Source organism: Tachyglossus aculeatus, chromosome 18 (genome assembly GCF_015852505.1).
Source record: "Tachyglossus aculeatus isolate mTacAcu1 chromosome 18, mTacAcu1.pri, whole genome shotgun sequence".
Classification (NCBI taxonomy): domain Eukaryota; kingdom Metazoa; phylum Chordata; class Mammalia; order Monotremata; family Tachyglossidae; genus Tachyglossus; species Tachyglossus aculeatus.
Window position 1 is genome coordinate 15167465 of NC_052083.1, and position 12952 is coordinate 15180416.

At 48.4% G+C, this 12952-nt stretch overlaps 1 protein-coding gene across 5 annotated transcripts in view; it reads left to right on the forward strand.

Moving 5' to 3' along the window:
* Positions 1-6503: 6503 nt before the first annotated feature.
* COBL (cordon-bleu WH2 repeat protein) overlaps positions 6504-12952 on the forward strand; it is a 236994-nt gene continuing 230545 nt past the window's right edge. For all 5 annotated transcript variants that reach the window (XM_038760048.1, XM_038760052.1, XM_038760050.1 and 2 more), the window contains exon 1: positions 6504-6571. In XM_038760048.1, coding sequence (XP_038615976.1) covers positions 6531-6571 — 41 coding nt within the window. In that variant the 5' untranslated portion in view covers positions 6504-6530. The remainder of the gene's footprint in view (positions 6572-12952) is intronic.

The window sequence follows — 12952 nt, forward strand, 5'->3', positions numbered from 1 at the left end:
TGCTGTTTAGGGCTTATGTACACATCCAAAATTTATTATTTATTTATGTCAGTGTCTATCTCCCCCTCTAGACTGTAAGCTCATTGCGGGCAGGGAACACGTTTATCAACTCTGTTGTACAGTACTCTCCCAAGCACTTAGTACAGTGCTCTGCACATGGTAGACTCTCAATAAATATCATTTATATTTCCCACTGAATAAAGGTATCAAATCTGAATTAAATTACAGACTTTATGAGGAGATATTTACACAGCTTCCACAGGGCTCAGTTTGGTGTTTTGCCCTCAGCAGGCTCTCATTTAATAACGCTCACTAATCATTGACTGATTTCCCATCCAGAGTTTGCGTACGCAGATGAAGGTTAGAGATGTGCCATATAGGGCTACCAATAATACCAACACCAATACCAATAACAATAACAATTCCAATAATAATACCAATAACTTCCTGTCTCTCCCCACTTCTGTCTATACCTCACTCTGCTGCCCGGATTATCTTTGTACAGAAACGCTCTGGGCCTGTCACCCTCCTCCTCAAAAATCTTCATTGGTTGCCTATCAACCTTCGCATGAAGCAAAAACTTCTCACTCTCAGCTTCAAAGCTCTCCATCACCTTTACCCCTCCTACCTCACCTCCTTTCTCTCCTTCTCCAGCCCAGCCGGCACCCTCCGCTCCTCTGACACTAACCTCCTCACTGGGCCTCGTTCTCGCCTGTCCTGCCGTCGACCCCTGGCCCACATCCTACCTCTGGCCTGGAATGCCCTCCCTCCTCATATCTGCCAAACTAGTTCTCTTCCCCTCTTCAAAGCCCTACTGAGAGCTCACCTCCTCCAGGAGGCCTTCCCAGACTGAGCCCCTCTTTTCCTCTGCTCCTTCTCCCCTACGTCCCTCCTCCCATCCTCTGCTCTACCCACTTCCCCGCTCCACAGCACTTGTGTACATGTATACATATTTATTATTCTACTTATTGTATTAATGATGTGTATATATCTATAATTCTATTTATTCGGCTATTGATGCCTGTCTACATGTTTTGTTTTCTGTCTCCCCCCTTCTAGACTGTGAGCCCATTGTTGGGTAGGGATTGTCTCTATCTGTTGCTCGGTTGTATTTTCCAAGTGCTTAGTTCAGTGATCTACACACAGTAAGCGCTCAATAAATACAATTGAATGAATGAATGAATGAATAATGGAAAGGTCTAAGCTAAAGGACAAAGTCAATTCACTGGTGCTGGGCAACAGCAGCATGGTCCTCCCCAACCCCCTGCCCTACCTCCTTCCCCTCCCCACAGCACTTGTATATATTTGTACAGATTTATTACTCTATTTTACTTGTACATATTTACCATTCTATTTATTCTGTTAATGATGTACGTATAGCTATAATTCTATTTGTTCTGACAATTTTGACACCTGTCTGCATGTTTTGTTTTATTGTCTGTCTCCCCCTTCTAGACTGTGAGTCCGTTGTTGGGTAGGGACCATCTCTATATGTTGCTGACTTGTACTTCCCAAGCGCTTAGTACAGTGCTCTGCACACAATAAGTGCTCAACAAATACGACTGAATGAATGAATGAATAAAAGCTTCAAAGATGGATGATCAAGTGATTCATTCATTCATTCAATCGTATCTATTGGAAATGAAGGCTTAGTCAGGGAAGGCCTTGGAGGAGGCTTTGAAGATGGAGAGAGTGACCATCTGTCAGATGGGGGATGGCATTCTAGGCTAGAGACAGGATGTCTGTGAGAAATCAGTGGCAAGACAGACAAGATGTAGGTACAATGAATAGGCTGGCAGTAGAATAGTGAAACATATGGGCTGTAGTAGGAGAGCAGCGAGGTAAAGTAGGAGGGGGCAAGGTAATTGAGAGTTAAAAGGATGATGGTAAGGAGTTTCTGTTTGATGTGGAGGTGGATGGGCAACCATCAGAGGTTCTGGAGGAGTGGGGAAACGTGGTTTTGTAGAAAAATGATCCAAGCATGGACTGGAGTGGGGAGAGATAGGATGATGGGAGGTGAGGGAGGAGGCTGATGCAGTAGCTGGTCCATCTTTCTAGTCCCTTCTTCTTTCTTCAGTCTGTAAATTACTTTGTGTCTGTCTCCCCTCGTGGTCTGCGTCTGCATAGGGGAAGGAATCTTTTCCTCTCTATTGTACACTCTCAAGCACTTAATCCAGCGCGCTGAACACAGTAGACCCTCAATAAATCCGATCAATCGATTATCCTCTTGACTTTTGCTAAAGCCTGAGTAATTTTGGAAAATGCCTCTGTGGATCTATTAGCCCGCTTAGCTTGTCAAAATGAAGATTTTTGTGTTGCCCAGGAGACTGTTCTTGGGATTGGGGCCATTACAGACTGACGGTCCCTGACATTAAAACATTCTCTTTACCTGACAAATCTCTCTCCCAGAAGTGTTCATTTCATATAACTACAGCATCATAGTAATGAGCAGTTACCTTTATCTTGCCGGTCGGGTGGTTGGGCCTGGTGAATCCCGGTTAGGCCTGGGACGCCCCGTGGACGTCCTTGGGGCTGTGCTAGATGATGCCTTAGGTTCCAGGTCGCGTACATCAGTTGATTAATTGAGGACTGAATTGCCTTTGGATTTTTCTGGTAGGAGGGAGAGGAAACCGCTAAAACGGTGAAGTCGTTGAGTTTAGCATAGTGAGCTTCGGGCAGCTCTGGTACAGAGTTGAGGCTGGAAGCGGGAAGATGAGGGGGTACAGGGAAGACTGCCCTGGTCACCGGGGAGGGAACAATCAGGGTGGCGACCAGAGTCTCTTGGCACGGGCCCAAGGTCAGCAGGCTAGAGATCATGCCTGTGAGCCCACTGTTTGGTAGGGACTGTCTCTATATGTTGCCAACTTGTACTTCCCAAGTGCTTAGTACAGTGCTCTGCACACAGTAAGCGCTCAATAAATACGATTGATGATGATGATGCTAGATTCTCTCCTTCTCCAATTGCTCTGCTTGCAGTCCCCAGCTCCACTTAGTTCAGGGGAGGCCAACAATGTATACTCTCCTGTTTGCCACCCCTCGTCTCTCCCTGTGCCACCCTGCACCCATGACTCGGTTTCCCCTGCCCCGATTCCTGAATTTGAAGTCAGGCCACAGGGAAGCCAAAGGTGATGTCCGCAAGGCAGCCAGCAGAGCGGCATCGTCTCCCGCTCCTGTCCTCGCCTGTCCGGCTTGGTCCTTAAGGTGTGGAAGGGGTGGACGTTACAATATTTGGGTTGGAGGCTCCAAGATCTGGAGTCGCCCACCCAGAAGAGAGAGGCTCTGGTTGGGGGCTTCACTCTGCCTGCCCCTGGCGAGCAGGTGAGGGGGATACCCACAGCAAAGGCCGAGAGAAGAGGCTTCCCACCTGGGGAAGGGGATCCCGATGACAGCCTTCATCTTGTCCATCTCTCGGCCAACCCATCCGGGCTCCGGCCACGCCCCAGACCACGTCCCAGCCAGCCTATAGCCCCGCCCTTCATTCATTCATTCATTCATTCATTCAATCGTATTTATTGAGCTCGTAAATGTGTGCAGAGCACTGTACTAAGCGCTTGGGAAGTACAAGTCAATCGTATTTATTGAGCGCTTACTGCGTGCAGAGCACTGGACTAAGCGCTTGGGGAATACAAGTCGGCAACATATAGAAACGGTCCCTACCCAACAACGGGCTCGCAGTCTAGGAGGGGGAGACAGACAACAGAACAAAATATATTAACAAATTAAAAGAGACAGAATAGTAAATGTGTACAAGTAAAATAAATAGAGTAATAAATCTGTACAAACATCTATCCAGGTGCTGCGGGGAGGGGAAGGAGGTAGGGCGGGGGGGGATGGGGAGGGGGAGAGAAAGGAGGGGGCTCAGTCTGGGAAGGCCTATGGGGTCGCCCCCTATCCCTTAAAAGCCCTACTGAGAGCTCACCTCCTCCAGGAGGCCTTCCCAGACTGAGCCCCCTCCCCATTCATTCATTGATTCAATCGTATATATTGAGCGCTTACTGTGTGCAGAGCACTGTACTAAGCGCTTGGGAAGTACAAGTTGGGAACATCTAGAGACGGTCCCTACCCAACAGCGGGCTCACAGTCTAGAAGGGGGAGACAGACAACAAAACAAAACATATTAACCAAATAAAATAAATAGAATAAATATGTGTAAGTAAAATAGAGTAATAAATACGTACAAACATATATACATATATACAGGTGCTGTGGGGAGGGGAAGGAGGTAAGGGGGGATGGGGAAGGGGACGAGGGGGAGAGGAAGGAGGGGGCTCAGTCTGGGAAGGCCTCCTGGAGGAGGTGAGCTCTCCCGCGCCTTGCCTCCTTCCCCTCCCCACAGCACCTGTATATACGCATATATGTTTGTACATATTTATTACTCTATCTGTTTTACTTGTACATATTTATTTTATTTTGTTAATATGCTTTGTTTTGTTGTCTGTCTCCCCCTTCTAGACTGTGAGCCCGCTGTTGGGTAGGGACCGTCTCTAGATGTTGCCAACTTGTACTTCCCAAGCGCTTAGTACAGTGCTGTGCACGCAGGGAGCGCTCAATAAATACGATTGAAGAAATGAATGAATCGTAGCTTTGGCCCCGCCCCCGCCCCGTCCCCGTCCTGACCACGCCCCCATCCGAGCTCTGGCCCCGCCACTGACCACGCCCCTTCCGACTCTGGCCACGCCCCAACCAACCCATACCACCCGCATGGCCACGCCCCCTATCCGGGCTCTGGCCACGCCCCTGGCCACGCCCAATCACAGCCTGGCCACGCCCCCTCCAGGCTCTGCCCCCTGTCCTGGGTCTGGCCCCGCCCCGGCGTGACCACGCCCCCATCGAGGCTCTGGCCCCGCCCCCGAACCTGACCACACCCCTACACGTCCAGGCCCCGCCCCAGACCACGCCCCCCAGCCAGTCTGTGGCCCCGCCCCGGACAGTCTTCTGCACTGTGAGCCCACTGTTGGGTAGAGACCGTCTCTATATGTTGCCAACTTGTGCTTCCCAAGGGCTTAGTACAGTGCTCTGCACACAGTAAGCGCTCAATAAATACGATTTTAAAAAAAAAAGACCTGGCCACGCCCCTCTCTTGGCCCTGACCACGCCCGCATCCAGGCTCTGGCCCCGCCCCTACCCAGGTTCTGGCCCCGCCCCCGAACCCTCCCCGCCTCTGACCACGCCCCCTTCAAGCTCAGGCCACGCCCCAGCCAACCTATAGCCCCGCCCCCGTCTGACCACGCCCCCTACCCTAGCTCAGACCACGCCCCATCCAGTCTATGTCCCCGCCCCGGTGTGGCCCCGCCCCATATAGTGGCTCTGGTCACGCCCCGGACCTGGCCCCGCCCCTCTCTTGGCCCTGACTACGCCCCCATCCAGGCTCTGGCCCCGCCCCCGCCTGGCCGCGCCCCAGACCACGGCTCCTAGGCCGCCTATAGCCACGCCCCCGTCCGGGTTCTGGCCCCTCCCTGAACCCGCCCCACCTTTGACCACGCCCCCTTCATGCTACGGCCACGCCCCCAGCCAGCCTATAGCCCGGCCCCTATCCAGGCTCTGGCCCCTCTCTTGCCTGGCCACGCCCCCTATCCCGGATCTTTCCCCGCCCCGGATTGACCACGCCCCATAGACGCTCTGTCCCTGCCCCGAATCTGACCACACCCCCTTCATTTTCAGGCCCCGCCCCAGCCAGTCTATAGCCCCGCCCCATATGCTGGCTCTGGCCACGCCCCTATCCACGTTCCGGCCCCTCCCCTGGCCACGCCCCTCTCTGGATCTGATCACGCCCCCTGTCCTGGCTCTGGCCCCTCCCCCGAACCTTCCCCGCCTCCGACCACGCCCCTTCAAGCTCAGTCCCCACCCCAGCCAACCTGCAGCTCCGCCCACTTTCTGGCCACACCCCTACCCTAGCTCTCACCCCGCCCCAGACCACGCCCCATCCAGTCTACGGCCCCGTCCCATATACTGGCTCTGGTCACGCCCCGAGCCTGGCCCCGCCCCTCTCTTGGCCCTGACCACGCCCCCATCCAGGCTCTGGCCCCGCCCCCTGCCTGGCCGCTTCCCAGACCCCGGCTCCCAGGCCGCCTATAGCCACGCCCCATCCGGGCTCTGGCCCCGCCCCCGTCATGACCACGCCCCTATCCGGGGGCTCTGACCACGCCCCCTCCATGCTATGGCCACGCCCCCAGCCAACCTATAGCCCGGCCCCTATGCAGGCTCTGGTCCCTCCCTTGCCTGGCCACGCCCCCTATCCCGGGTCTTGCCCCGCCCCGGATTGACCACGCCCCATAGACGCTCTGCCCCCTTCCCGAATCTGACCACGCCCCCTCACGTTCAGACCCCGCCCCCAGACCACGCCCCAGCCAGTCTATAGCCCCGCCCCCTATACGGGCTCTGGCCACGCCCCTGCCCACGCTCCGGCCCCTCCCCCTGACCACGCCCCCTCCGGGATCCGCTCACGGCTCCGGTCCCGCCCCCCGGGGCTGCCCGCGGCTCCGGCGTCGGGCGGAGCGCAGGTGGGGCGCCGTGCCCTCCTCGGACCCACGATGGACGCGCCGCCCGCCTTCGGGGCCAAGCCCCCCACTGGGTAAGGCTCGGGGGGCACCGCCAGGGGCAGGGGCGGGCACGGCCGAGAGGGGGCGCTCCGCCACCCGCCGGGGCCCCTGCACGAGCAGGAGGAGCGGCAGCCCATCTCGTGTGTGTGTGTGTGTGTGTGTGTGTGTCCGCCCGCTCCGGGGCCTGTTTACGGGTCAGATCCCCGGCGTTCCCATGGCAACGGCCTCCGCCCGCCGCGGGGTCGCGCCGCTTTAGAAAATTTCTCGTGACCTTGGCCAAGTCGTTTCCCCGGGCTTCGGCTCCCTCCCCTGGAAAACGGGGGTCCGGGCGGGGCTCTGCCCCGTAGTAAGCGCTTACTACATAGCCCAATTGGGGTGATTATCACGCGCCCCCCGGCCGCGGGGAGGGGGGGGATCGCCCCTGCACGCGGCCTCATTCCGTCGAATTTATTGAGCCCGTATTGGGTGCAGATCACTGCGCTATCCACTAGTGCTTGTAATAATAATAATAATAATAGTATTTATTAAGCGCTTACTATGTGCAAGGCACTGTTCGAAGCGCTGGGGGCATACAAGATGATCAGGTTGTCCCGCAGGGGGCTCACCGTCTTCATCCCCATTTGACAGATGAGGGAACTGAGGCCCAGAGACGTTAAGTAATAATCATTCAGTAGTATTTATTGAGCGCTTACTATGTGCAAGGCACTGTTCGAAGCGCTGGGGGGATACAAGATGATCAGGTTGCCCCGCAGGGGGCTCACCGTCTTCATCCCCATTTTACAGATGAGGTCACTGAGGCCCAGAGACGTTAAGTAATAATCATTCAATCGTATTCATTGAGCGCTTACTATGTGCAAGGCACTGTTCGAAGCGCTGGGGGGATACAAGATGATCAGGTTGCCCCGCAGGGGGCTCACCGTCTTCATCCCCATTTTACAGATGAGGGAACTGAGGCCCAGAGACGTTAAGTAATAATCATTCAGTAGTATTTATTGAGCGCTTACTATGTGCAAGGCACTGATCGAAGCGCTGGGGGTATACAAGATGATCAGGTTGTCCCGCAGGGGGCTCACCGTCTTCATCCCCATTTTACAGATGAGGTCACTGAGGCCCAGAGAAGTTAAGTAATAATAATTCAATCGTATTCATTGAGCGCTTACTGGGTGCAGAGCACCGTACTAAGCGCTTGGGAAGTACAAGTCGGCAATCATTCAATCGTATTTATTGAGCGCTTACTGTGTGCAGAGCACTGTACTAGGCGCTTGGGAAGTACAAGTCGGCAATCATTCAGTCGTATTTATTGAGCGCTTACTGGGTGCAGAGCACTGTACTAAGCGCTTGGTAAGTACAAGTCGGCAATCATTCAATCGTATTTATTGAGCGCTTACTGTGTGCAGAGCACTGTACTAAGCGCTTGGGAAGTACAAGTCGGCAACACGTAGAGACGGTCCCTACCCAACAATAATGGCATTTGTTAATAATAATGATAATAATGATGGTATTTGTTAAGCGCTTACTATGTCCGAAGCACTCTTCTAAGTGCTGGGAGGTCATTCCATCGAATTTGTTGAGCGCTTACTGGGTGCAGATCAGTCAATCAATCAATCAGTCAGTCGTATTGAGCGCTTACTGTGTGCAGAGCACTGTACTAAGCGCTTGGGAAGTACAAGTCGGCGACACATAGGGACGGTCCCTACCCAACAATAATGGCATTTGTTAGTAATAGTAATAATAATAATAATGGTATTTGTTAAGTGCTTACTATGTCCGAAGCGCTCTTCTAAGCGCTGGGAGGTCATTCCATCGAATTTATTGAGCGCTTACTGGCTGCAGATCACTGCGCTATCCACTAGTGCTTGTAATAATAATTCATTCATTCAATCGTATTTATTGAGCGCTTACTGTGTGCAGAGCACTGTACTAAGCGCTTGGGAAGTACAAGTCGGCAACACGTAGGGACGGTCCCTGCCCAACAATAATGGCATTTGTTAATAATAATAATAATGATGGTATTAAGCGTTTACTATGTCCGAAGCACTCTTCTAAGTGCTGGGAGGTCATTCCATCGAATTTGTTGAGCGCTTATTGGGTGCAGATCAGTCAATCAATCAATCAATCGTATTTATTGAGCGCTTACTGTGTGCAGAGCACTGTACTAAGCGCTTGGGAAGTACAAGTTGGCAACATATAGAGACAGTCCCTACCCAACAGTGGGCTCACAGTCTAAAAGATCACTGCGCTATCCACTAGTACTTGTAATAATAATAATGGCATTTGTTAGTACTAATAATGATAATAATAGTGGTATTTAACAAATGATGGTATTTGTTAAGCGCTTACTATGTCCGAAGCGCTCTTCTAAGCGCTGGGAGGTCATTCCATTGAATTTATTGAGCGCTTACTGGCTGCAGATCACTGCGCTATCCACTAGTACTTGTAATAATAATAATGGCATTTGTTAGTAATAATAATGATAATAATAATGATGGTATTTGTTAAGCGCTTACTATGTCCGAAGCACTCTTCCAAGCGCTGGGAGGATGCAAGCTGATCAGGTTGTCCCAAGTGGGGCTCAGAGTCTTCATCCCCATTTTCCAGATGAGGTCACTGAGGCCCAGAGCAGTGAAGTGACTTGCCCAAAATCACACAGCTGATTTTGACACCTGTCTACATGTTTTGTATGGTTGTCTGTTTCCCCCTTCTAGACTGTGAGCCCGGTGTTGGGTAGGGACCGTCTCTATATGTTGCCGACTTGGACTTCCCAAGCGCTTAGTACAGTGCTCTGCACTCAGTAAGTGCTCAATAAATGCGATTGAATGAATGAAAGTGGCGGAGTCAGGATTAGAACCCATGACCTCCAGCTCCCAGCCCGGGCTGTTTCCACCGAGCCACTGTGCTTCTCCATGGGGAAGCTTAGGAATATCCAAAAGAATAATAATCGGAATGACAGTGGCCCAGCCTTCAGATGAATCCCCGTTTCCCCAGGACTGAAGCCTGGGAGGGGATTCTCGAATTGATCCTAGGAAAATTTGAAATCTCAGGGAGGGGGCGAAGCGGGTATGAGTCCTGGAAAAGGAATGAGTGGGTGGAAGAGCTGGAGTTGCACCTGCTTAGGGAATGGGCCCCTGTTTCCAGCCCCATTCCATCCACACTGGCAACTGGATTTGGACATGGAGAAGGCACATATGACTCATTACTGCCCATATGTTGTCACTGCTGTCCGAAACTTTCAAAAGGGTTTTTATTGAAGGCAGAAACTTGTTTTCCCTCCCTTGCGAGGAAGACAAAAAAAAAAATAGCAGCCTGAGTGATCAAGTGATAGTGACACTAGGAACGCTATGTAGAATCAGATTTAGACTGTGAGTCCGTTGTTGTGTAGGGATGGTCTCCATTTGTTGCCAAATTGTACTTTCCAAGCGCTATTTATTTGTTTATTTTACTTGTACATTTCTATCCTATTTATTTTGTTGGTATGTTTGGTTCTGTTCTCTGTCTCCCCCTTTTAGACTGTGAGCCCACTGTTGGGTAGGGACTGTCTCTATGTGTTGCCAATTTGTACTTCCCAAGTGCTTAGTACAGTGCTCTGCACATAGTAAGCGCTCAATAAATACGATTGATTGATTGATTGATTGTTCTGCACACAGTAAGCGCTCAATAAATACCATTGATAGAATGAATGAATTTAGGCACTGGTGATGGTTGGGTAGACACTGAAGAAATCCAATCAAGAAAACTTAGGGGTAAATCATTTCATCAGGTACAGTACAGTTAAGCACCCAATGGTTGAGAACACCCTTAAAATTTGTCATTTTATAATGCTCATAAGTTGCTCAAAGGTGGGAGAATTATTAAGAACGTGGCCATTTCATTTTAGAGCCATATAAAGGTGTGGAACAGGCAAAGAGGAAGCTAAATATGTTATGAAATATTTTTAAGATGTCTGTGTTATGGACATCTACAAGGCCAAAGTACAAACGCTAAAGTGCAAACGCATTTTGGTTTTGTTTTGATATCGTACTTTTCTTAGCAAGGTATTTTGATAAAAAAAGGATCCAACTATTTCTGCTTCTTGTGTTGCCATGCAGAAATCCATCTTCAAGTTTGGAGTGACCGAGGTTGCCAAACTGTAGAAGTAATGCTTGCAGAGTTTTTGTTTTTGGTTACACGGTGAAAATGTCACTCACATTATAGCCAGAGTATCAAACATTAATTTGGAGTGAAATATTGCTGTAGTTTCTCCCTCCCCCACCCACAGTTTGTCTAGGCCAAGTTTTTTTGTATGTCGTCGCGTGTATGCATTTGTCCTAACAAACTTAGAAAAGTTTACCTTTAGTATATAACATTCTTCTCAATGATTTTTAGATATTTGAGGTGCAGATATAAATGTGTGTGTCTATATTTTGAAAGATTAAAGAATGGTTGAGAGGGATTAGTCAGTTAAATTTTCCAAAGTCATTTTGTTAGAGCTTCAAATGTGTCAAAGGGCAGGTAAAATAAATACAATGTTGACCAGGATGTTTTCATTCAGGGAGGTAACCTTTACACAACCTGCAAATTTAAGAGAATAAAGTGATCAGATCATTTAACAATGCTAAATCCGTTTATAATCTCACAGCGAAATTAGGAAGGTGGACTGGGTAGTACAGTGCCTGTAAGCGCTTAACAAATACCATTAAAAACCGTTAAAAAAAGTCTTGTATTTGGCAGCGCTAACACTGGACAGGAGTTTCAAATTTCAGTATGAAAAAGTGGGGATTTAAAACACAATAAGTTTTTCCAAGTCCCTTCCAACTTTGTAATTCTGTGGAAAATTCTTTATTCTTTCTGCTGCTTGTGGAAATAAGGGAAGGGAAGACCTCTTTCAGGCTTTTTGTACTTTTTTCTTTAGTTATAGTTTATCTAGAAGAACAGTAAAGTTTAGGAGATTTCTAGCCTAGTTTATAAAATAAACATATATCCCTTTTTCCCCTTATAGCCATTAGGTAAAAAAAAAACTTTAAAATTTTAGTTTAGACTTATTTAGTAGCTAGACAGACTTAGTTATAATGTTTAGTAGCCAAAATGGGCTTCATTAACCCATTTGTAAAGAAATGCAGTATAGTTTTCATCTGTGATTAAATCATTAATAAAATGATTAATGGTTCTTTGTCAGGCATTTAGTTTCATACACATATTAGAATTTGAGGACTTTTTCCTCCTTTGAAACATCATCTAAAGAAAGAAAGTCCTGATACAGGATAAAGTCTCCTTTAAAAAAAATAGTTAAGGGTTCAACACGATTTAGCGTTTTAAATTTGGGCTTATCCACCACTTTTTCAAAATTTTCTAAATTGAATTCTGGTGACTATAACATTCATCGTATTCACCAGTTGGGGGCTTCTCTGTGAGTTTGTGAGTCTTTATGAGTTTAGTTGTGGTGGAAATGTTTTTATTCTATTTTTCAAAGTATAAGCAATGTTTTGAGTCAAGCCCAGCTTCTGTTTACAAGCAAGGTAATAAAATATTTACATTGAACTGGATGTTTGCGATTGCTTTCTGTTTGTTGATCTGTCACAGAGATGGTGCTCGGAGTTTGGGGTTGGCAAACAGCAAATTGTTTTCTCAAGTCTTTGGACATGGACGGCCTCACTATAGAGCAGGCTGTTTCTCGTTGAATTGTGCTAGATAATACTGATTATTTAAATATAAAATAATCCATTTATTGGAACCAAGAGTGGAAGAGTATAGATTTTTGAAATACAGTACTAAGGATTGTAATAAAGTTGTCAAAGACCTCCACATAAAAAGTAGTATAGGTTTCTGAGACTTATTTTGCTTTCTGGTTAGGAAGTCAACAGGCTGATGGAGTTTATACTCTTCAATAGAGATGTGTTTGTCACTTGCTTAAAAGCTTCCTCTAAGAAGATCTTCCTTCTATCCAGCTCTTTAGTAGATTTATGTGAACATTAAATTCCTACTGTGTGAATTTTTATAGGCTTGAAAAACATTTCCACCTCGTGTTTTTTTTTTAATTTGGGAATGTAAAGTTCAGATTTTCCTAAATGAGAGAGTATAGCCAAGGCAATAATTTTATTCTTCAAAATGAACAATGTATAAATGGAGCATTTTGCTTCAATCGTTTTGGAACACCTCACTCTCATTATATAAACTTGCCCTTTAGATCATTGTCATTGTTTTCCCAAGATTATGGATGGATAATGAGATTATAGGGCAATTAAAAATTCATGTGACTATTTGGGGAAATGATTGACCAACCCCTGCTCCTAGCAGTCCTGATCCACAGCTGAGTGACTCTTCCCTCTCATCCCAGGAGCAGTGGAAGCTAGGAATAAGATGACATTTTATAGCAAGGCCCCAGCTACAAGGCAGGTTGGAGCGCATGACCGATTTCACCCTCCTTTTCGGTTGATGTC